This window comes from Nyctereutes procyonoides, unplaced genomic scaffold (genome assembly GCF_905146905.1).
Source record: "Nyctereutes procyonoides isolate TBG_1078 unplaced genomic scaffold, NYPRO_anot_genome, whole genome shotgun sequence".
In the NCBI taxonomy this organism is placed as follows: Eukaryota; Metazoa; Chordata; class Mammalia; order Carnivora; family Canidae; genus Nyctereutes; species Nyctereutes procyonoides.
Genome location: NW_026575131.1, coordinates 54,004,553 through 54,028,906, shown reverse-complemented (window position 1 = coordinate 54,028,906; position 24,354 = coordinate 54,004,553). Strand labels below are relative to the sequence as shown.

Here is a 24,354-nt window from a genome sequence, read left to right as displayed (position 1 = left end):
AAGCAGTTTAGAAGTTTCTTAAAATGTTACACACGGAGTTACTATACGACCCGGCAATTCAGCTCCTAGGTATACCCCAAAGAGAAACGACACAAGAACTTGTACACGAATGTTCACAGCAGCTCTACCCACAATCACCAAACGCTAGGAGAAAACCCAAATGTCCACCAACCAATGAATCAATGGACAAAACACAGTACTTCCAAATAACGGGATGCTCCTCAACCATAAAAATGCATGAACTGCAGCACGTAGGTGAACTTATGCTAAGTGGAAGAAGCGAGACACAAAAGACTACACATTTAAAAAAGATTTTATATATCTGAGAAAGAGTAAGGATAATCAGGAGGGAAGAGCAGAGGGAGAGGGAGAAGCGGGATCCCAGGACTCCGGAATCACGACCCAGGCAGACTCTTAATGGACGGAGCCCCCCAGGCGCCCCTAATAAAGGCAGAACTACGGAGCCAGGGAGCAGATCAGTAGTTGCCCGAGGCCGGGATGAGGAGCGAGGTCCAGCCCACACAGGCACAAGGGAACTTTTCGGGTTGATTACAGTGATGGCTTCACAACTGTAGGGCTTTTGTGTCTGGCTTATGGCCCTGAGCACAACGTCCCCAAGGTTCGTCAACGTTGTAGCTGGTGGTGGCACGGCCTTCCTTTTTTAAGGCTGTATCATATTCCACTGCATGGATGCACCATGTTGGGTTTATCCTTCATCCATCAATGGACAGTGGGTTCTTTTTAACTATTACGAGTCACACAGCTGAGAACGTGAGTGTCCAAAATCTCTTCTAGTCCCTACTTTCTTTTATTATTATTATTATTATTATTATTATTATTATTATTTATGATAGTCATACAGAGAGAGAGAGAGAGAGGCAGAGACACAGGCAGAGGGAGAAGCAGGCTCCATGCACCGGGAGCCCGACGTGGGATTCGATCCCGGGTCTCCAGGATCACGCCCTGGGCCAAAGGCAGGCGCCAAACCGCTGCGCCACCCAGGGATCCCTAGTCCCTACTTTCAATTCCCTTGGATATCTCCCCAGAAATGGGATTGCTGGGTCATATGGTAATTCTACGTTTGATTTTTTGAGGAATCAAAGAGGCCTTTTTTTTTTTTTAAGATTTTACTTATTAGAAAGAGAGAACATGAGCAGGGGCAGAGGGAGACGGAGAAGCAGACTGCCTGCTGAGCAGGGAGCCCAACGTGGGGCTCCATCCCAGGATCCGGGGATCAGGACCCAAGCCGAAGGCAGATGCTTAACCACCTGAGCCACCAGGGCCCACCCCCCACCCCAACACACACAGAGGCCTTTAAAAGACCTTTTAGTTTTTCGACCTCAACAGCATCCAACATCTGTGAAATGCAGCTGTATGCACATCTGGGAGACTATTCTAGCTCGGGACTGTGCCTCACGGACGGATGAACTCCCGAACCCCCGAACCCCCGGGCACAGCGGCTCAAAGCCTTTCTTGACCTGCTGGGAGCCTCGGGGTCTGCCGACCTTAACTGGCTCTTTCAAACACTGGGCTTCCCTGGCCTCTGCGACGTGCCTAGGCCTCACGCCTTCCACGGTGCCTCCTGCACCTCACTGCTCCCTTTCTGGTCCGCCTGTGAACTTTGTCACCCGAAGCTAACAGTGCTGGACAGGGGCTACTAAGTCCCTCCAGGTGTCACACTCAAACCCAAGACTTTGCTGCTGGTTCCTCCCTGGGGAAGAACCACTGGCTGTGTGTGCAGATCCCACCCCCGCCACCATCCCCTAAGACGGGCCTCTGCTGAGCAGCAACAGGCCAGGTCACCATCATGGCTCCAGGCTATGGAATCCACAGTGAAGTCACAGAGGCCGGCCATAGGCAGGAACATTCTGGACATCCAGGCTAGAGACTGTTGTCCCCCTAAGAGCAGGGGGGCGGTGACCAAAGCTGATGAAAAGAAGTGGGAGATAGAAGTGGGCACTGCCTTCCTGACGACAGAGATGGGTGAAAATGTGTGGTGGGTGGAAGGCAAGGGCTGGGGGCGTGAGACGCTTCAGCCCCCGCCTGGGGTGAACCAGTCTGCACACACTGGGTGGGGGTGGACACAAGGTACTGGAAAGCAATAGGTACGGCCAGCAAGACCCCGAGCTGACCCCACACAGAGAGAGAGGCAGAGAGAGAGAGAGGCAGAGACACAGGCAGAGGGAGAAGCAGGCTCCATGCACCGGGAGCCCAACGTGGGACTCGATCCCGGGTCTCCAGGATGGTGCCCTGGGCCAAAGGCAGGCGCTAAACCACTGCGCCACGCAGGGATCCCCCCGCTTTTCTTTACACTCCAGCCCTGATGGCCTCCAGGCATTGCTCCCTCGGATGTTCCTCCCTCCTCTGCCTCATCACCTCCCACCCCACTGGTCAAAACAGCCTTCCCTGACCGCCCCCATGACTAGGTGGGCCCCCCGGGCCCCCCCACAGCTGGACACTCCCAGCCCTTCATGGACCAACTGTGTTTTCCTGACTGGCTGGCTGTTCCGTCCCAGGAGGCCAGATGCCCCGCAGGCAGTAAGACGAGAGGCCGAGGACTCCGCACGCCATGACCTCACGCAAGACGCGGAGTCCAACAGACACAGGTCACGGACCAGAAATGAAAGCCCGAGGTGGGGGGCTCCGCGGGCCCTGGGGGTGGCCTCCCAGGCAGGGACGCCAAGGGCGGCTGGGCCAGCCCCGCGGTCCCTGAGGTGGGGTCGGGGTGCTGGGGGAGGCTGGCCGGCGGCTGGGAGACAGGAGGGGGCTTACGAGGTGGGCACGGGGCTCAGAGGTGCTTGGTCCTTGGGGGGTCCACGGAGGGGCCTCGGGCCTGTTGCCCAGCTGCCAGCTCGCTGGTGGGGCTGCTGCTGACCTCCGCCCTCGGGCCGGGCGTCAGTCTGTCCACCGTCCCTGCACCCTCGGGCCGGGCGTCCGTCTGTCCACCGTCCCTCCGCCCTCGGGGCCGGGCGTCCGTCTGTCCACCGTCCCTCCGCCCTCGGGGCCGGGCGTCCCTCTGTCCACCGTCCCTCCGCCCTCGGGGCCGGGCGTCCGTCTGTCCACCGTCCCTCCGCCCTCGGGGCCGGGCGTCCGTCTGTCCACCGTCCCTCCGCCCTCGGGGCCGGGCGTCCGTCTGTCCACCGTCCCTGCACCCTCGGGGCCGGGCGTCCGTCTGTCCACCGTCCCTGCACCCTTGGGGCCGCGCGTCTGTCTGTCCACCGTCCCTCCACCCTCGGGGCCGGGCGTCTGTCTGTCCACCGTCCCTGCACCCTTGGGGCCGCGCGTCTGTCTGTCCACCGTCCCTCCACCCTCGGGGCCGGCGTCTGTCTGTCCACCGTCCCTCCGCCCTCGGCTGGGGCGTCTGTCTGTCCGCTATCCTTCCGCCCTCCGGGCTGCGGCGTGTCTGTCCGTCCACTGTCCCTCCACCCTCGGGGATGGGGCATCTGTCTGTCCACTGTCCTTCGACCCTCAGGGCCGGGCGTCCGTCTGTCCACCGTCCCTCCACCCTCCGGCTGGGGCGTCTGTCTGTCCACCTGCGGCCTCCTGCGTGTCTCTGTCTTCCTCTGTCCGCCATGCCTGTCTCCTCCTCACCCCACCCCGCACTGTCCCCCGCTTTCTGCACCCGCTCCCCGCATCCGAGCCCCAGCCCCGCCCCCGCCGTCACCCACCTGGGGTCTCCCTGCCCCCGAACCCCGCCTGCCCACAGGCTTCCGCTACTGGACGTCCAAGCGCGACGGCGAGGTGGCCCTGCGGCAGGAGGACGCCTTCACCAGCCAGCCGCCCGTCACCGTGCACGACATGGTCATGAACACGGCCATCAAGTACGCCAACTGCATCGCGCTGGGCTCCAAGCACAGGAACGGCTGGCACCTGCTCACCTACGTCGAGTACTACGAGGAGTGCCGCCGCGCAGCCAAGGCCTTCCTCAAGGTACCACGTGCGCTCCGGCCGCGGGCCGCGGGCCGCGCGCCGTCCGCCCCTCTGCGCCTGCGCACTGCCACGCCTGCGCCACCGCGCCTGCGCGCCACTCCGCGGCTCGCCCCTCTCAGCACACGCCCCTTCTCCTCCTGCGCCCTCCCACCGACACGCCCCCCCTCCTGCGCCCCTCCCACCGACACGCCCCTCCTGCTGCCCCTCCCACCGACACGCCCCTCCCCTTCTGCACCCCTCCCACCGACACGCCCCTCCTGCTGCCCACCGACACGCCCCTCCTCCTGCCCCTCCCACCGACACGCCCCTCCCCTTCTATGCCCCTCCCACCGACACGCCCCTCCTCCTGCTGCGCCCCTCCCACCAACACGCCCCTCCCCCTTCTGCGCCCCTCCCACCGGGGAGGCCTGAACTGTACCTGCATCCTTTCCTCTGGCTCCGCCCTCACCTGCGCATCCCTGCTGGCATCACTTAACCTCCCTCACCGTGGGCTGTCTCTAAATGCCCGTGATTTTTGTGCTAGAAAATTACTTAGGCTACATTTGTGAGCATAACATCATGTACAGACTTGGGGAAACACTGCGTTGTGCGCATCGTGGAACATTATGTGTTAGCTGTACTTCCATTTTTTAAAAAATTACTCATCCTCACCGCGCTTCAGTTTCCCCATCTGTAAAATGGGAATTTTATACATATATGATATTCAAAATAAAAAAGTTACATATGGACATGTCCATTTTATATTTTATTTTTATTAAATTTGGTACCATTATTTCTATTAGCATTTTCTATTTTCTATTAGCATTTTATGTACAAATATATAAAATACAATATAAAAACATCTAGCACAAGGGTTTGTTAGGAGAATTCAGGGAGTTTACACATATCAAACAGCCCCTGGCTCACCCTGATCGTGACATCAGCTTTAGCTATATTCTTATGGCTGTTGTTGGTAATGTGTCTGTTCCCCAATGTCTCATCTTTTTTTTTTTTTTAAGATTTGTTTATTGATTGGGTTAGGAGGGGCAGAGGGAGAGAGGATCTCAAGCAGACTCCCCACTGAGCACAGGGCCTGACCCTGGACTCAATCTCATGACCCTGATATGATGACCTTGTAGTTGAGCCAACTTCAGAAGTTGGATGCTCAACCGACTGAGCCACCCGGGGGCCCCTCAAAGTCTCATCATTTGAGTTAGGTCACCCTGATCACCCTGGGTCCTCAAACTCCCCACCCCCGCCATGCTCTCTATCATAGCCCCTTCGACAATTTTCTGCCCAGCTCTCATAGCCACATGGTAACATGGTTGTATAACGTGTTTGTTTAGTTGGTCCGTTCATGAGGGTGAGGGGCCAGACGCCTCATGCAGTGCAAGCCCCCAAAATACACAGCAGCACCAGCCCCTTGGGTTTGTCTTCAATGAATGACTGCCCACTTATCAGATTAGGAAATGGGGATGAGAGACCTCTAGGGACTTGTCCAGTCAATATAATGAACAAGTATGAAGGAAGTAGACAGGGAAAGGGGTAGATGAGCTGAGGCAGGGTTGAAATATTACCACGGGGTGGCCAGTCAGAACCTCTCTGAGAGTGATAGTTCAACAAAGACTTAAATAACTGGGAGGCAGGAGGGGGCATCTAACTATTTGGGGGTATGTGTTGCAAGCAGTGGGAACAAATGCACAAAGGTCCCGGGGCAGGACAGTGGCTGGTGTGTTGGCTGAATGGCAAAGAGGCCCATGTGGCTGAAGCAGAGTGGGTGAGGGGGAGAGAGGGAGGTGGGGAGGGCAGGGAGTACTGAGAACAGGTCTTGCTGGGCCTATGGAGCTTTTGCGAGGAGTGAGATGGGAGCCATGGCCGGCTGTGAGCAGAGGGGTGTGCCCGGAGTTGGGTGCTCACAGGCACCTTCTGGCTGCTGCAGAGAGAACAGAATGGGCGCAAAAAGAGAGACCAGTTGAGGTTGAGATGAAGATGTTTTGGATATGTACGGCCTCAGGAGGGGGGGATGAGAAGTGGTCACATTCTGAAGGCAGAGCCAACATCATTTCTTAATGGTCTAGGTGTCTGGGAGAAAGAAAGGTGCTGAGGATTATCCAGATTTCTGGCCCCTGCTGTTAACTGAGACTGCGGAAGGCAGGGTCGGCAGAGGGGAGTGGGCAACTTTAGTAATTCTGTTTGGACCATGTTGAGTTTGTGAAGCCCTATTTTTTTTTAAGATTTTATTTATTTATTCGAGAGAGACAGCGAGAGAGGCAGAGACACAGGCAGAGGGAGAAGCAGGCTCCCTGCAGGGAGCCCTATGTGGGACTCGATCCCAGAACCCCGGGATCATGCCCTGAGCCGAAGGCAGACGCTCAACCGCTGAGCCATCCAGGCGTCCCTGTGATGCCCTCTTTAGACAAGGACACCAAGAGTGGCAGCTGTACGCAGGAGTCTGCAGTGGACAGGAAGGGCCCACCTGGGGATCCCCTGGTTCTGCCAAAATGGATGAATGGTCCACCCTCTTGAATTTTTAAGTCAATCCTACGTCAGCACAAATAATCACGTGGGTATCCAGGGCTTGAACTATGCAGATGTTCACCCCAGCATTTTATCTAATAAAAGTGAAGAGGAAAAAGGATCGTACCTAAGTATCAACCAGTAAGGGGGGGATGTCACTAGATCATGATATTTTTTTAAGATTTTATTTATTTATTTAAGAGACAGAATGAGAGAGGGGCAGGGAAAGAAGCAGACTCCCCACTGAGCAGAAACCCCCCCCCCAATCTGGGGCTCAATCCCCGGACCCTGAGATCATGACCTGCGCCGAAGGCAGATGCTTCACCAACTGAGCCACCCAGGTGCCCCTAAATTATGACATTTCTATATTACACAGTATCATAAAGGTGTTACATTTGATACCATGAGAAATATGTAAAGGCTGGGAAAATAGGATGTGTGGTTTTATGACCATGGCAGGTTATGAAAATATAGACCTACCACTGCCCTGATTTTGTCAAATTAAAAAAAAATATTGGGGGTGGGTGCGTTTTGTTTGTATTTCCTCAAGGTTCTGCGATTCCCGTATTACCGACATTTGGGGCTGGATCATTCTTTCGGAGGGGTCTGTGCTGTATGTACCTTAGAGGATGCTTCTCAGCATGCCTCGTGCCCCCCCACTCGATGGCAGCACCACTCCCTTCCCCCAGAATGCCTCCAGATGTTGCCCAAAGTCATACGGGGAGGCGGGATCATCCCTGTTGAGAACCACAGCTCTGGGTGACTCTGTGGTAGCCTGTAAGGGGGACGGATGGGCTATTTCATCAGCCAACAGAAGCACAAATGGTCAACAGAGAAAAGGGGGCCCAAGGTTCTGAGGCTCCCAAGCAGGTGGGGGCAAGTGGCGGGGGAGCCTGCCCGTGCCTCACGAGGGCTTCCTTCCCCAGCTGGGCCTGGAGCGCTTCCACAGCGTGGGGATCATGGGGCTAAACTCACAGGAGTGGGTCATCGCCAGCATCGGTGCCATCATGGCAGGGTAAGAGGGACCTGGTGTCTTCCTGGGGTACAGGGGGTCGGGAAGCCACCCACCCAGCAAAGCTTCATCCTCTATCTTGAATCCATAGGGGCCTCATGGAAGAGCCCCCAGTTCGGGAGCAGACGAGGGCTCCTGCTCGGTCTGGGCTCCATGGGATTTGTCAAGGGCTCAGCCCTGGGCGCCCACCAGCCTTCCTGACATTCTCTACCCGTCGAGCTCACACACATCCTGCGAAGCTCGGCTGCCCTGAGCCCTCCTCCAAAAAGCCTTCTCCACTCCCCAGGGTCCTCCAGCATTGAGCCCTCCCCGCCTTGCCCAGACCATAGGGGAGCCCCTAGAGGGCAGGCCCCATGCCCAAGCTGTCCCCGAGTCCCACCTTCAAGCAAGGCGTGCCGTGGGTGCCAGGGCATGTCCCCCACACTCTGTGCCCTGCCTCAGAGACTGTCTCTCCTTTGGTAAAACCAGCCTCTGGGCAGCCTTGCAATCCACCAGTGGGTCCTCACCTCTTGGGTTCTGCTTCCAGAGGCTTCTCTGTTGGCATCTTGTCCACCAACTCCCCGAAGGCCTGCCAGGTCATCGCCGAAAGCTCGGAGATAGACATCTTTGTGGTGGATAACGACAGACAGCTGCAGAAAGTCATCCAGGTTAGTGACTCTGGGGCCTGCGGGCGCCAGGGGGCTCGCCTGGGGGAGGGCACAGTTAGGCAAAGGCACAGCCCCTGCCTAGTAAAGAAAAGGGGTCCAATGAGCAGTGCGCCCACCATCCATCCCGCTGGTACCCACAAGCTGGGAACCGTGGGCTCCGTGGATGGATGGGTCTGGGGCCCCAACGAGGTGCCAGGCATGTGCTGTTCCTGCCAAATGGCCCTCGCACTGCTGGTCGTGGCAGGTGTTTGCGCCTGAGGGAGTCAGAGCCTGCCCAGTGCTGGCTCCGGGGCTGACCCCAAACACACCCCAAACTGGAGCTTAGATGTGCCCACTGCAAGGTGATCCTCTCTTCCCACTTAAAAAAAAATTGTGGTAAACTGCACATAATATACAATTTACCATTGTAGGGCTTTTTAGCGTATCGTTCAGTGGCGTTGAGTGCACTCATAGTGTTGTGCAACCATGACCTCTGTCTGGTTCCAGAACATTCCATCACCTGAAAAGGAAGCCCTGTGCCCATTAGTGGGGACTGTTCATTCCCCCAGCCCCGGCCCCTGGCAACCACCGACCCACGTTCTGTCAATGTGGATTTGCCTGTTCTGGGTGTTTCATCTTAATGGAACTGTACAACAGATCCTGAATTTCCTTGGGCCCAGGGCTGATCCAAGTGAGGTGGTTCTGGGTGTGTGGGCTCCATGGCTCAAAGGCCACCTCCACTAACGCTGGGTCCTAGGGCGAGGTGTTTGGCTTCCTGGTGCCTCGGTTTCCTCACCTGTAAAATGGGAATGGTCATAGGACCTGCCTAATGGCTTTGGTTCCAAGGATGAACTAAGTAAACCTGAAACGGGCTAGGACAGAGCCTCTCAGCGTCGGTGTTCAACGCTAACACTATTGTCAATAGGATCATCAATAGGATTGTCATTCTGATTTGATCTTTGCTCCTAGGAGGGATGGGAAGAGATCCATGGGCATACGGGGCACCCAGAGGAGGTGGACATCAGGGTTATGCCCACCCACGTTCGGCCGCCGCGAGGGAGGCTAAACGTCTTCTCCTCCTCCCACATACCACCTATAACTCTATGCCATAGGGAACCAGTAATGGTCCTACAGCTGACACTTCTGTGCCAGTCCCTGCCCGTCCTGCAGCCTGAGCTGAACCCTGTGAAATGGGGACCCTAAGAGGACCCATGACAAGTGGACAGAGGCATGTAGGCAAAGACGGGGCCACCACGAAACACCCACTGGGATGTTAAACAAGATCCAGTTGTTTTTCTGTGATTTGGATGAACAAAGAGTGGTCCATCCGTCCCACCAAACAATAGCAGTGACGGGGCTGTAATCACGCGGCTGCATCTGAAATGTGCTGAATGGTGGACACCGGGGGGAAGGCCACCCTGTGTGATTTCATATATGCGAAGCCCCAGCAAAGGCAAAGCGAGGGGACAGAAGTCTAGATCAGGGGTTGCCAGGTTGAAAGGAGGAAACGGACCACGAAGGAGCCTGAGGAAATGCTATGGGGTGATGTAAGTATCCCAGATCTTGATTTAGGTGACGGTCCCACTGCCATGTTTGTCAAGACTCCTGAAACTATACAGCTAAGAAGGTGACTTTTACTGCATGCCAATTATTCCTCAATAAATCCCAGCCTCCGTGGGTGAGAACATAAGATGGTGCAGCCACCACAGAATGCAGCGTGGAGATGCCTCAAAACTACAGCTACCAGCAATCTTCTGGACACTTACCAGAAAGAAGTGAAGGAAAGATCTCGAAGATATCTTGGTACACTCAAGTTCACAGCAGCAGTGTTCACAGTACTCAAAATGTGGAAATAACCCAGATGTCCGTGGATGGATGAACGGATCAACACAATGTGGGGCATCCACACGCTGGGATATTGTTCAGCCCTAGAAAGGAAGGGGCCCCGACATCTGCCCCCGCGTGCACGGACCCCGAGGGCACCGGGCTCAGGGAGGGGACCCAGGCCCAGAAGGACACCTCCTGCAGGACCCCACTCCCAGGAGGTCCCCAGAGGAGGCCTGTGCACAGAGACAGAGAGGAGGTGGTGGGAGCCAGGGGTGGGGCAGGGGGCGGGGGTCAGTGCTTTCTGGGGACGGGGTCTCCGTGTGGAGAGATGGAAGGTTCTGGAGATCTGTTTCACAGTAGTGCAAATATACTTAACACTACAAACTGTATGCTTAAAAATGGTTGAGATGGTAAGGTTTGTTACGTATTTTTTTACTTATTTTTTTCAGCAATCAAAATTTTTAATTTTTTTTAAAGATTTATTTAATTATTTGTTCATGATAGAGAGAGAGAGAGAGAGAGAGAGAGGCAGAGACACAGGCAGAGGGAGAAGCAGGCTCCATGCAGGGAACTCGATGCGGGTCTTGATCCCGGGACTCCAGGATCGCGCCCTGGGCCAAAGACAGGCACTAAACCACTGAGCCACCCATTTTATTAAAAATAAAATTTTTAATGTTTATTAAATAAATAAGTATATAAACCCAAGACAAGGTCTGTACAGGGTTTATGTGACCTGGCTCATTGTCCACCTGGAAGGGGAGCCCCTGATGACGTGGGTTTGCAAACTCAGACGCCTAAGGGGACCAGCAGGTGATGAAAATAATGACACTCTTACTGCCCGGCTCTCCCCGCCAGCTGCTCCTTCGTGTCCTCCTCCCTTGTCCAAACCGGAACCAGAGAGCCAGGCCCGGGCGGGCAGACCGCTGCTCTTCGTGTCCTGTACCTGTGCTTCCCCAGGTGATACCTACCTGCTGGTGCTTCCCCACGTCTTTATCCCCGGTTTTCCCGGGAATCACACCATGATGCCTGTCCGGACCTAAACTTCCGATCTTTCCCCGCAAAATCTGCTTTTTCCTCCGTGTTTCCCATCTTGAGTGGCAGCAACTTCCTCCTCCCACCTGCTCGGACCCAAAGTCTGGCTCCATTCCTGAGTCCCCTCTCTCAGGAAATCCATCCTGCTGGCGCTGTGTGATCCACACCACGAGGCCAAGGATGTCCACACCCTAATCCCCCGGAACCTGTGATCGTGGCACCTCTTGTGGCCAAAGGGATTTCGCTGATGGGATTAAGATTAAGGCCCTTCAGCCGGGAGATGATCCTGGATTATCCGGGTGGCTCCCCTATAATCGCGAGAGCCCTTCAAAGCACAGAATTTTCTCTGGCTGGAGACAGGAAAGATAAGGCTGAAGGGAAAGCTGAGGGATGCAGAGCCGGAGAGGAACTCCAACCCCTCGCCCCCACCCCCACCCCCGCTTAGGCTTTGAAAATGCAGGAAGGGACAAGAAACCAGGGAGTATGGTGGCCCCAGAAGCTGAGGAGGGCCCCAGAGCCAGCCAGCAAGGAGACAGGAGGACCGCAGGCCTGTACCTACAGGGAACTGAATTCTTCCAACAACCTAAAGGTGCCAGTTCCCAGATGAACGATCCTGCCGCCGAGCCTCCAGGAGGAACCCAGCCTTCCCACACCTTGATTCTGGGATTACCAGATTCTGAGCAGAGACCCCAAGACCCGCCCCCCTCCACCACCCAGGCCGCCTCAATACGTGGTACCTTAGGGTATCCCAGCCGGCCTGGGAAATCAGGGCAATCTGCCTTCCAAACGTGTCCAGGAGCCCTGGACATCAAAAGGAAAACACAGGGGACGCCTGGGTGGCTTAGCCGTTGAGTGTCCGCCTTCAGCCCAGGGTGTGATCCCGGGGTCCTGGGATCGAGTCCTGCATCAGGCTATGTGCAGGGAGCTGCTTCTCCCTCTGCCTGTGTCTCTGCCTCTTTGTGTCTCTCATGAACAAACAAATAAAAGATCTTTAAAAATATATATATTTATATATTTTATTTATATATAAATATATAAATATATATAAATAAAAATACATTTATAAAATATAAATTTTTAAATATAAATTTATAAAATATAAAATTTTAACAATGTATTTATATATAATATAAATTTATATATAATATATAAGTATATATTTATATATTTTTATATATATATAAAAAATACTCTCCTTTTTTTTTTAAAAAAAGAATTATTTAGGGGCACCTGGGGGCTCAGCAGTTGAGCATCTGCCTTTGGCCCAGGTCATGATCCCAGGGTCCTGGGATCAAGTCCTGCATCGGGCTCCCTGCATGGAGCCAGCTCCTCCCTCTGCCTGTGTCTCTGCCTCTCTCTCTCTCTCTCTGTCTCTCATGAATAGATAAGTTAAATATTAAAAAAAAAAAACACAGCAATGATGACAGAAACCCAGTTCAGAAATGGGCCAAGGACTTAAGACATTTCTCCAGAGAAGAATCAGGAATGGCCAACAAGCCCAGAAGAAGATGCTCAACGTCCAAGTCATCCAGGAAGTGGGGAGAGAAGCACCAGGGAGAAGCCACTTCACACCCACGGAGACGGCTGTTATCAGATATGCAGGTGACAAGTGCTGGAGGTGACAAGTGCTGGAGAGGATGTGAAGCCCCCGGAGCCCTCGTGCACGGGTGGCCGCTGTGGGAAACAGTCTGGCAGCTCCTCGGAAAGTCAACCGTAGGGTTGTCATATGACCCAGCGATTCCACCCCGAGGTCATTACCCAAGAGGATGGAAAACGTGTGCAACCTTGTACGCAGACTTTCACAGCAGCCCAGTCATGGGAACCGCCCAGCCGTCCACCAGCCACCGAACAGTAAACTGTGGCCCATCCACACGCTGGACTGTTACTCGGCGACAAAAGGAGGGAAGCGCTGACCCATGCTCCGACGTGGATAGACCTCAAAACCGTGATGCTGGGGACCCCTGGGTGGCTCAGCGATTTGGCGCCTGCCTTCGGCACAGGGCATGACCCGGGGTCCTGGGGTCGAGTCCCGCATCGGGCTCCCTGCAGGGAGCCTGCTTCTCCCTCTGCCTGTGTCTCTGCCTCTCTCTTTCTCTCTCTCTGTGTCTCTCATGAATAAATAAATTAAATCTTTAAAAAAAAAATCCGTGATGCTCAGCAAAAGAAGCCGAACACAAAATGCCACGTAATGTATGATTCCAATCATACGAAATATCCAGAATAGGCAGATCTGTAGAGACAGGGAGGATTGATTCGTGGTCGCCAGGGGCTGGAGGACGGAGGCATGAAGTTACCAATGATGGGCACTGGGTATCCCTTCGGGGAGACGGAATGTTCTGGAACTGGAGGTGACGGTCGCATAACTTTGAACCCACTAAATACCGCTCGACTGTCCACTTTGAGATGGTTAAACTGGTAAATTCGTGTGCATTTTTCATAAGAAGAAGAAAATTGGGGGGTGCCCTTGCCATCCACGTGGGACGTGCTGGGGAAACGGGCTCGGGGCTCCCCCGCGCCCACGAGCCCCACGGTCTGTGTCAGATCCAGGGCTACTTGAAACACCTCAAGGCCATCGTCCAGTACAAGGAGGAGATCCGGACCCGGCTGCAGAACCTGTACTCCGTACGTGCCACCGGGAGGGCAGGCTGGGGGGCCGCGGCAGGGGCTGAGGTCTCGGACTCGAGGGCCCCCCCACCCATCACTGTGAGCCCCCCACCCGCCGCCTCCCCGCAGTGGAGAGGGTTCCTGGACCTGGCGGATGGCATCTCGGAAGACACGCTGGACCGAGTCATCGACTCCCAGAAGCCCAACCAGTGCTGCACCCTGGTCTACAGCCTGTCCGTTACGGGCCCCCCGAAGGCCATGATGCTCAGCCACGACAATGTGAGTGTCCCATAGGGGGGGCAGTCTGGGGCTCCGGGGGTCGTGGGGACGGAGGAGGGCTCCTTGGGCTGGAGAAGGGAATGGCCCGCGGGTGACGGCTCAGGTGCCTCCCAGATCACCTGGACCACGGTGGCCACCGCCCAGAGCCTGTCTTACAAGTGCCCCCCGGAGGAGCAGGAGGTCCTGGTGAGCTACCTCCCTCTCAGCTACATGTCGGCCCAGCTCTTCGACATGTGGATCTCCATCTTCGTCGCCGGAGCCCTCTACTTCGCCCAGCCCGACGCTCTGAGGGTGAGTCCCCTGCCGCGGTGGGTGCAGGCCAGGCGGGGGAGGCTGCGGGGGCAGGGGCCACCCTCCATGGAGTGCTCGGCCGAGAACTGGAACCCCTGCCCTGCCCCCGCCCCCCCCCACGAGCTGCATGACTTCGGTCCTTGCCCTCTCTGGGCCTCAGTCTCCCCATCTGCGAAGTGAAGGGGCAGCAGCAGGCATGAGCTAGTGTCATGGGGGATGGGAAGCCTGCATCTGCCACCTCCCACGAGGCAAAAATCGGAGAGGTAGGAAGCTTAACCAAGCCATTAAAAGAGCATGTGAAAAAATAAAAATTAAATTAAATTAAATTAAAAATAAATAAATAAATAAATAAATAAATAAATAAATAAATAAATAGAAAAGCATGTGAGTGGAAACAACCCGGGTGCCCATCCACAGAGAAATGGAGAAATAAATGAGTTCCACCCATACAATAGAGTATGATCCAGCCTTAGGAAGGAAGGGACCCCGACACCTGCCCCCATGTGGATGGACCCCCAGGACACCGGGTTCAGGGAGGGGACCCAGACCCAGAAGGACACAGAGACAGAGAGGAGGTGGTGGGAGCCAGGGGTGGGGCAGGGGGTGGGGGTCCGTGCTTCCTGGGGACGGGGTCTCCGTGTGGGGAGATGGAAGGTTCTGGAGACGGATGGTGGGGGTGGGTGCAGGGCAGGGTGAGTGTGCTTCGTGCCGCTGAGCCGTGCCGTTAAAATGATTATTTGGTGTTGTGTGCATTTTACTGCAGTAAGACAAAACAAAAAAGCACACGAGGTCACTGACCTACAACCTGAAACATCGATCACAGTTGTGTTGACTCCGAATGTAGAAAATCACCCGTTTCCCATCAAGACAGGGAGGAGGGAACAGCTCTGAGCAGAGGCGGCCGCAGACTTGTGCTGCGCAGGGGCCAGGCAGCGAGTGACCGAGGCCTCCCTGGGCCGAGGGGCAAAACTGAGGCTCATCACAAAACAATTGTCCCCAGGGGAAGGACAATTGTCTGCAGCTTGCTCGTGGCGAACCTGGAAAACGTTACTGACGCGAAAGCTTCAGTTTCATATTTTCGCGTGTCACGAGATATTCTCCTTAGAACTCTTTAAAGGCCTTGTATGTATTTATTTTTTTAGATTTTATTTATTTATTTATTTATTTATTTATTTATTTATTTATTTATTTGATAGTGGGTGAATGACAGTAGGAGCAGGGAGGAGAGGCGGAAGCAGGCTCCCCGTTGAGCAGGGGGCCCAACCCGGGGCTCAGTCCCAGGACCCCGGGATCATGACCCGAGCCGAAGGCAGATGCTTAACCACCTGAGCCACCCCGGCGCCCCTTTAGAGACCTTTTAATAATGTGAGAGCCAGGGACGCCCGGGGGGCTCAGTGGTTGAACGCCTGATTGCGGCCCAGGGTGTGTCCTGGGGTCCCGGGATCGAGTCCCGGGTCAGGCTCCCTGCATGGAGCCTGCTTCTCTCTCTGCTTATGTCTCTGCCTCTGTCTCTCTCTTGAATAAATGGATAAAATATTTTTTTTAATTTTTATTTATTTATGATAGTCACACAGAGAGAGAGAGAGGCAGAGACACAGGTAGAGGGAGAAGCAGGCTCCATGCACCGGGAGCCCGATGTGGGATTCGATCCCGGGTCTCCAGGATCGCGCCCTGGGCCAAAGGCAGGTGCCAAACCGCTGCGCCACTCAGGGATCCCCAAATGGATAAAATCTTAAAAAAAAAAAAGTGAGAGCCAGCTCCCCGGGCCTTGGGGCCATCGTTGGCCCTTGCTGCCCTGGCGGGTGGAACGGGCGACTCCGTGGGCACCAGGGGGCTCGGCGCCGCTTCAGTCCTGACTTGGACCTCCAGCCTGTCTTGCTGGCATGTCGGCTGCGGCTGCTGAGGAATCTTTCTTGGTGACTGATAAGATGTGGAAAGAGTGACAAAACTGGAGTTTGTCCCCCACATGCGTCCTGTTCTCTCCCGCCATCCCTCCCTGTCTCTTTGTCTCCTCGTGTCTCTCTCTCTCCCTCCATCTCTCTCTCTCTTTTTTTCTCCCTCCATCTCTTAATCTCTGCGTGTCTCTGGGCTCCCTATCTCTGTACCCTCCACTCCCGTCCTTTGTCCACCCACCCCTTGCCCCAGACTGAGAGTTCCGGGAGAGGGTGGACAGGACCCCAGAAGTCGCCAACAGTGTGACTGAATCTCTCGTGCTTGAGCCACGTGGAGGAGGACACGGATCCTGTGTGTCCCCTCATGGGGGTTGGGAGCAGTGGGTCGTTGCCACCCCCTCTGAGCTCTGGCCGTGGCGGTGACCGGCTGCCAGCCCTGGGGGTGGGGGGCCGGGGGCCGGGGGGCAGGCAGGGCCCGGGGCCGCCGAGGCAGGGTCAGCCGGGTGCCCACGTGCCGTGCACTGCAGGGCTCCCTGGTCGACACGCTGCAGGAGGTGAAGCCCACCACGTTCCACGGCGTCCCCTGGGTCTGGGACAGATTGCTTGACAGCCTCAAGACCAACCAGCTCGCCTCGAGCCCATTCCGGAGGAGGATAGACAAGTGGGCCATGTGGCTGGGCCTCAGGACAAACAAAAGGCGGATATTGGGGTGAGGCTGGGTCTCGGGGCTGTCCATGGGGGGGGTCCCTGCCCGAGGGGCCAGCCCAGAGTCCCCAGGCCCACCTCCGCGACCTCATGTCTGTTCCTCAAGGCAGCTCCATCCGCCGCTGTGCTTCAGCCTGGCCAAGAAGCTGACCTTCAACCAAGCCAGGAAGTCCCTGGGCCTGCATCACTGCCGGCAGTTCTTCAACTTGGGCCTGGGGCTCCCCAGAGCCACCATGGATTACTTCCTCAGCCTCAACATGCCCATCTTCGAGCTGTACGGCTTGTCCGAGAGCACGGGCATCCACACGCTCTCCAGGCAGCAGGACTTCCGGCTGCTGAGGTGGGTCTTGGTGGAGGGATGGGCAGACGGGGGACAGGGTTGTAGGGCAGGGGGGATGGCCAGGGTTGACCTTGAACCCCTGTTCCTTGGCCGGGTGCACGTGGTCACCCTACTCCGTTCTTCTCCCACCAAGGAAGGCATATCCCAAGGAGTAAAAGCAAGTGAACCCACGTGGGGAGGGGGGGGGAACCGGAGGCCCTTCTGATTCATTTTTTAATTTGCAAACTGTTTTTACTAATGGCCGATAATTTCGGACACCCTGGCCCCTCGGGGGAGAACACATTCACAGCTGCGGAGACATTACCCTCAAACTTAGCCGCTTGGTACAACAAACAGGAGTCCCTGGTCTCTGTGGGTCAGGAGTTTGGGAGCTGCTCCTGCGGCTGCACGGTCCTGGCTGGGAGGCCCTCACCGGCTCGCCCCCAAGCTGTGGGCCGGGGCGGCCTCATCCGAAAGCTCAACCAAGGCTGGAGGAACCGCTCGGAGGCGGGCTTCCTCCAAGGCCACAAGCAGGAGGCCTCAGGTCCTTGGGGCTTTTTTTTTTTTTTAAGATTTTATTTATTCATTCATTCATGAAACACACACAGAGAGAGGCAGAGACACAGACAGAGGGAGAAGCAGGCTCCCTGCAGGGAGCCCAAGGCGGGACTGGATCCCGGGACCTGGGATCACGCCTAGAACTAAAGGCAGGCGCTCACCCGCTGAGCCACCCAGGCGTCCGCCCTCCTGGCTTTCAGCAGGAGGCTTTGCTTCTTGGCTAGACCAAGCCATCCATAGGCCACTTGGGGGTCCCCTGCCATGGCTGACGGCTCCCCCCCATACAGGAGACCCCAGGGAAGCCACACTCTCCTTTAGGACTAGGATGGCCAGATTCAGCAAATAAAAATACAGGACACCCAGGGAATTTGAATTGCAAACAACCTTTTTTTTTTCTTAAGCATAAGTATATCCCTTGCAATAGCTGGGATATACTAACACCAATACAAAGATTTGTCATCGGAATATAACCAGGCATCTTATGTTTGATCTGACAACCCAATTATGACCTAACCTCAGAAGTGGCACTTTATTATTTCTGCCACATCTGAGGGGTCAGGCCGTCCAGCCCTGCTATTGCCGCCACCAACGCACTGATTTATACCTTAGTTCAGCCCCTCCCCCATTTCCCAGGAGACTCAGCATGTTGAATAAAAAAGGACAAAACAGGGGACTTGGATACGTCAGGGCCCTTTTGGTGTGCTGGCTCTCTCTCCTGCCCTCAGTCTTCTTAACCTGGGGCTCACCTCTCTGCCTACGACCCCGGGGTGACCATTTTCAAAGATAAAGCCAGACACCACTCAGAGCAATGGGGACCACACTCTGATTTTATCCACAACCGCTCCTGCAGTGAGAAGGGCCCAGAGTGACTCGACCTCCCCTTCGGTTTGCGTCGAGGGGTCAGGGCGGCCTCGAGGGGTCTGCGGGGGCAGGGGCGGCGGTGGGGGCCTGGGCGGCCTGGGAAGTGGCAGTTACGCAGAGCGGGAAGGCGGGAGCTTCACTAACCAAGCCCATCGGGCCTGTAGGCCGGAGCTTCTCCGTTTTTGTGGCAGGAGGTGGAGGCCAGAGCACGCTGCCCTCCGTGGGGGGAGGGGGGCCCAGGCTTCCCAAAAGCACAGGAGGAGAGAGCCAGTTACCTCCCTGGATGTTTCCTTCGCAAGAGAGGAGTCGGTGCCGGGTGGTAGGTTTGCATCTCAAGGGCCAGAGAAAGGACTCATCCGCAAGCCTGCTAAAGTAGCTAGTAATGGGGTAGGTTAGGGGCGGCTGGGAAAGTCCCCGGCAGCTTGGAGCTTTCCCAGGCAGGGGTGTCAGGGGGCCCCAGCCACCCGGGGAGGCAGCCCGAGCTGCCGAAATGCTGACGTGTTCCCAAGTGTCTCTGTGGGAGTGGATGAAAGGCTTTGCGCTCAGAGCCTGCGGTTCTCGAGACCCGGGCCAAGGGCTAGCGAGAGCAGGCCCAGCGTTCGGTCAGGGAGACCACCCGCGTCGCCGTCCTTAGAGTGCCTTGGCTTTGGGGGGACGGGAGCGACTTTCAGCAGAGACCGGACGGAGAGCCAGGCACAAGGCACGGCGTCTCCTGAACCCCCGAACCCAGGGAGGCAAGGGCAGAGGGCGGACGGGCATGGAGGCTGAAGAGAGGACAGGGGACTCGGCCAGAGCTCTGGGCCGCATGGGTGGCGGTATGTGGAGTGGCCAGCCCACGGCTCCGCGATGCTCTTCTGGGGAGCCCGCTCGATGCGGGTGGAGTGGACACTTCGACGCCTGCTGGTGGTGCCCATCGCTGGGGTTAGAGCAGGGAGCCGGCCGGCAGGAAGCCCTGCCACTCGGGGCGTCGGGCTTGCCATCAGAGCAGCCCTGGATGCTTCCAGAATAAGACAGCGGGGAGCCTCTCGATTTTCCATTCTTCCTTGGGCACTTTGCTCGTTGCGGGAGCGTCTGACCGTGAACGAGGGGCTGGGCATCGGCTCTCACGGAGTGGGTCTCAGTTCCCGGCTGTTGTTGACAGAGCATCACAGGCCAGGGGCTTTAAAAAAGAAAATTAAATTAAAAAACGCTCAGAGGGATCCCTGGGTGGCGCAGCGGTTTGGCGCCTGCCTTTGGCCCAGGGCGCGATCCTGGAGACCCGGGATCGAATCCCACATCGGGCTCCCGGTGCATGGAGCCTGCTTCTCCCTCTGCCTGTGTCTCTGCCTCTCTCTCTCTCTCTCTCTGTGTGTGTGTGTGTGACTATCATAAATAAATTTAAAAAAAAAGTTTAAAAAAAAAAAAAAAACGCTCAGAGCTTTAGTCTCAGTTCTGGAGGCTGCGAGATCAAGGTGTCCCTGACTCGGCCGTGGGCGGCAGGGCCTCTTCCCCGCTCATTGCGGCCGGCCAGCTTCTCTCCGTGTCTGCACGCCGGGGAGGGACAGCAAGCCCCCTCTGGCGCCTCCTCCTAAAGGACATCAGTCCCACTACGGAGTTCCCTGTCTTGGGACCTCACCCAAACCCAACCACCTCCAGATACCATCCCATTGGGGCTCAGGGAGTTTTTTTCGGAGGGGGGGGTGACCCAGTTCAGTGCATGCAGGCTGCGTCCTGGGCGTGGGCCAGGCTGGCGCTGAGGCCCTGCCCTGAGCCTCCAGACAGCCCGGGGAGAAAGCAGGCAAGGCCCCGGGGCAGGGTCCAGGTGCCTGGCTGGGAACCTCCAGCTGTGAGAGGTGAAGCTCCAGCCCGCTCCCCCCCCAACCCCCCCAACCAACCTCCCTGGGGGGGGGGTCAAGGAAACACTCCGGGGGAGGAGGCAGGTGAGATGCCTCATCCTTGCCTGGGTTGTAGGGTTTCCTCTCCTGCCCAGGTACCTTCCACGGCAGCCAGCTGCACCGAAAGGTGTCTTGAGTTTATCTGCCTCTTGCCTTGTCCCCTCTGCTCACCTGTGGGCTCCCTGCCAGCTTGGCTCCAGGTCAGGGTGGGCCGAACATTCCCTCAACCTGGGGGAGCACACCCCCTTCCCCTTGTGCATCTGCCCCCTGCTGCGGATGGGCAGGGCTCTGGAAGGAATAGGATCTCTGCCCCCAGTTGGGTGCCTGGGGGAGGAGGAGCATGGAGCAGGGGCGCCCCTATGCCAGGGGGCATCTGTACCCGGAGTGTCTGTGACACCCCTTCCCTGTCACTGTCCCCAGCTGCGGGAAGTCCCTCCCCAGCACCCACACCAAGATGCAGAGAGAAGACGAGGAGGGCATTGGGGACATCCACATCTGGGGCCGGAACGTCTTCATGGGGTATCTCAACAACGAGGAGAACACCCAGGAGAAGATTGATGTCCACGGCTGGCTGCACACGGGGGACCTGGGGTTTTTGGACACTGACGAATTCCTCTACATCGTGGGCAACGCCAGAGGTGAGCCAGACAGGGCTGCCAGGTGCTGCCTCCGACCAGGCCCCACAGGGCTGCTGTGGACAGCGGTGCAGGTTGCACACAGCACAATGATGGGGGCAGACTAAAGTCCCGCTTGGAGGAGGGCCGGGCGGGGGGGGGGGACGCCCTTGGTGTGTCTGGGCTCTGTCTCTGTCGTTTCTGAACATGAAGGGGTGGCCCGGGCTCCAGGAGAGCGGACGTGATATGGCTTTTCAGGACCGCAGCCCCACTCCCTTTCCCCAACGCAGACATCATCACCCTCAGTTCGGGGGAGAGGATCAACCCGAACCCCATCGAGGCGCGGGTGAAGAGGCACATTCCCATCGTGCGCTACGTCGTGGTGGTGGGTCAGGACGCGCCCTACCTGTGCGCCCTGCTCACGCTGAAGGTACCTCACGGCTGGCCTGGAGCCTCGTGGCCGCCCGGGGGGCCTGCCGGCCGGGGTCAGGACGGGAAGCCGAGCCCGGGGACGGGCCTGGCCCCTGGGGGAGAGGCTCCTGGCCTGTCTCTAGAGAAATGCAGTTGGACCGGAGCCCGGCCCTCCCAGCCCCTCGGATGCGGGGACGCGTAGGGCGACTGTCCCCAGGCTGGGCCTGTTTTCTCATTTGCGCCATGGGGGGGGGGGGAATGAGGGGTGGGGGGATGGGGACCTGGCCCTTCTGCGGGGGAGGGTCGAGAAGACAGTGACCCGGGAGGGCGAGCCCCAGCCTGGGGAGCTGGGCTTGGGAGTGGGCGTGGGGACAGTCTGCCAACTGCCAGCCCCGTTGCCCCCCCAATGTCAGTGCCAAGTCAACACGGACACGGGGGAGCCCCGGAACGCGCTGACCAGTGAGGCGGTGGCCTTCTGCCGGCACCTCAGGAGCCAGTCCACCAGGCTGTCGGACATCGTTTACGACGGAGACCCAGTGGTGCTGGAGTTCATCAGTCAGGGGATCGACGCCGCCAACGCGGAGGTCAGCTCAGACAGCGCCAAGATCGTCAAGTGGACCATCCTCGAGACGGACTTCTCCGTGGCTGGAGGGGAGCTGGGTGAGCTGGGGGGGGGGGCAGCCCGCACCCAAGCCCCTGGCCAGCTCATTAAGGGCTGGGATCCCAGCACCCCCGAGGAATGCGGCAGGTCCTAGTGCAGGAGGGAGAGTCTCAGGGCGCTCTGGGAGGGGCCTATTGTATCTCCTCCTTGGGCCCCCCCATCCAAGCCGCCCTCTGTTCTGGCACTTGGTGCCCCCCTGTACCCTTAGGACGGGTCAGACCCACTAACATCTCATCCTGTGGTGAGGGGGGCCCCTGCGGGGGAGTGGGGATGAGAGGAGGCCCCGCCTTGGACCTGATTCTCTTACAGGGGCCACCACCAAACTGAAGAGGGCCATGGTGGCCAAGATCTACCAAACTGAAATTGAGAGATTTTACGAGGAGGACGAGGAGTCCTAGCAGCCAGGAGAGGCCCCGGGCTTCCTGCTTGGTCACGGGGCTTTGATCCCCCTCCCTCCGTCCCCCTATCGGGGATGATTGGGGATGATCGGAGGATGGAGGAGCTGATTGTAGAGGGAGGGAAGCTGCTCTGAGCGCCAAGTGCCCATCGGGTGGTTTTAACTAAGATGCCCCCCCTCTATGGGGCAGTGTTTTAGATTTAAAGGTAAAAGGGTAATAAAATGTGGTTTTGCTAAAGCAGTGGTTCTTACCCAGTGACCCTGCACCCCCCAGGACACATGTGGTGATGTCTGGGGGCAGTTTTGGTTGTCCCCACCAAGGCAGGCAGGTGCTACTGGCAGCTGGTGGGGGGAGGCCAGAGATGCTGCTCAGCACCCCACAGGGAGCCAGCAGCACTTCCCACACCATGAAAAACTGCCCGGCCACAAAATGTCAGTGGTGCCGAGGTGGGTGAGGGGTTTCATGCTGCAGGCTCTGGGAAAGTAAAAAACGGAGCTGATGATGCTCATCGGCTTCTTCAGTTTGAAAACTATAGACACGCTAACGGCGCAGGCACGTCCCCCTCCCCGCAGGCACGTCCCCCTCCCCGGCTGTTTGCGTGCACGCGGAGACGAGGACGGCTGGGGGTTCTCTGGGGACCCACCTAAACGCCAGCTAGGACAAATTTTTTTTTTTTGAATTAAAATGAAAACAACAATGTTAACGGGAAACTTCAGAACGAGATAAAGGGAATGTTCTAGAACTCGAGCTGATGAGGTTATGTGGGAAAGCAAACACGCACGCACATCTGGGGACATTCTAAACAGGGGACGATAATTAACAAAGGGGGTGACTGGTTCTACCGGATAATAAAGAAATTACAAAGCAGCGCTAATTGACAGCTCAGCGATGGGGCATCAGTAATAGATGCGCAGAGGAGAGGAGCCTGGCACAGAAAAAAAACAAAACAAAACAACAAACCCACATGTGTGGAGGAGTTGAGTGGCCTTTCACTAAGTGTGGGAAGCACAGGTTCACCCGTGACCGTGACCGTAACTGCGGACGGAGCACCTCGGGTGGCGATCCGGGGAACCAGGGCTGGGCCCTGCCTCTCCTAGGGTGGCCTCCAGACAGAGCAAACCGAAAGGTGAGAAGAAGGGAGAGAAAGACAAACTGCTGGAAGCAGCCGGGAGAGAACTTGTGAAATGCAGGTGGTCCTCGGCAAGGAATAAGCCCCCCCCCGGGGGGGCAAGGGCCTGATAGAGACACAAGGCTTCCGCGTGGTGAGGGCCGCTGTGCACAACACACCAAGGGCCACGTCGCATGCTCCACGAGGAGCCCCTAGAAAGGTGGGGGAGGCCAGAGCAGGGCTGGAGGGGTGAGGCGAGCTGGACGTCGTCTGTGCAAGGACTTGAGATGCGCTCTCAGGGGTCCTGAGGGCAACGTGTGCAGGCCTGCCCGCCGTGCCGCCGTCTGGGAGGGAGCACGGTCAGGCCACCGGCGGATGATGGCCCCCAGGGACACACGAGCAGGTGGGCCCGGAGAGTGGGCAGGATTGAGGATCACGCCCAGGGTGCCTGGGCCCTTGGAGCCTTCAGACTTGTCCTGAGCCTGCATCGTGAAAACAGAAATTTAAAGTGTTATGATTTGGAAATAGTCGAGGCAGAGAGGTTCTGCGTGGGGGAAAGAAACCAAGCACTCAAATGTATGGAAATGGTTTTCAACTAGGAAGACAAAAAGGAAACTTTAAAGGCACCAGAGACCAAAGACTCAAAGGGGCAGGAGTCTGGAGGGCAGACTCCCCCCAACGGGACCAGCGGCCCACCTAGAACACCCCCCCCACCCCCGTGGAAATGCCTTTACCACTATGCTGCTGCGAATTCCCCAGGCTTAAGGACCGGGATCCCGGATGCACCCGCGGGAAGGCGGAGGTTGCCACCGGGGCAAACACACACGCAGGCAGCTGCGGTGGCACCTGACTGGGC

At 57.0% G+C, this 24,354-nt stretch overlaps 1 protein-coding gene across 1 annotated transcript; it reads left to right on the top strand.

The window, feature by feature from the left end:
- Positions 1-3,798: 3,798 nt before the first annotated feature.
- LOC129522238 (long-chain-fatty-acid--CoA ligase ACSBG2-like) lies at positions 3,799-22,390 on the top strand. Its single transcript, XM_055344363.1, has 12 exons — positions 3,799-3,930; positions 7,353-7,441; positions 7,965-8,085; positions 13,465-13,545; positions 13,657-13,806; positions 13,921-14,097; positions 16,517-16,650; positions 16,801-17,034; positions 20,727-20,944; positions 21,211-21,350; positions 21,745-21,991; positions 22,302-22,390. Exons 1-12 carry the CDS (start codon positions 3,799-3,801, stop codon positions 22,388-22,390), a joined length of 1,812 nt encoding a protein of 603 aa, XP_055200338.1.
- Positions 22,391-24,354: the final 1,964 nt, after the last annotated feature.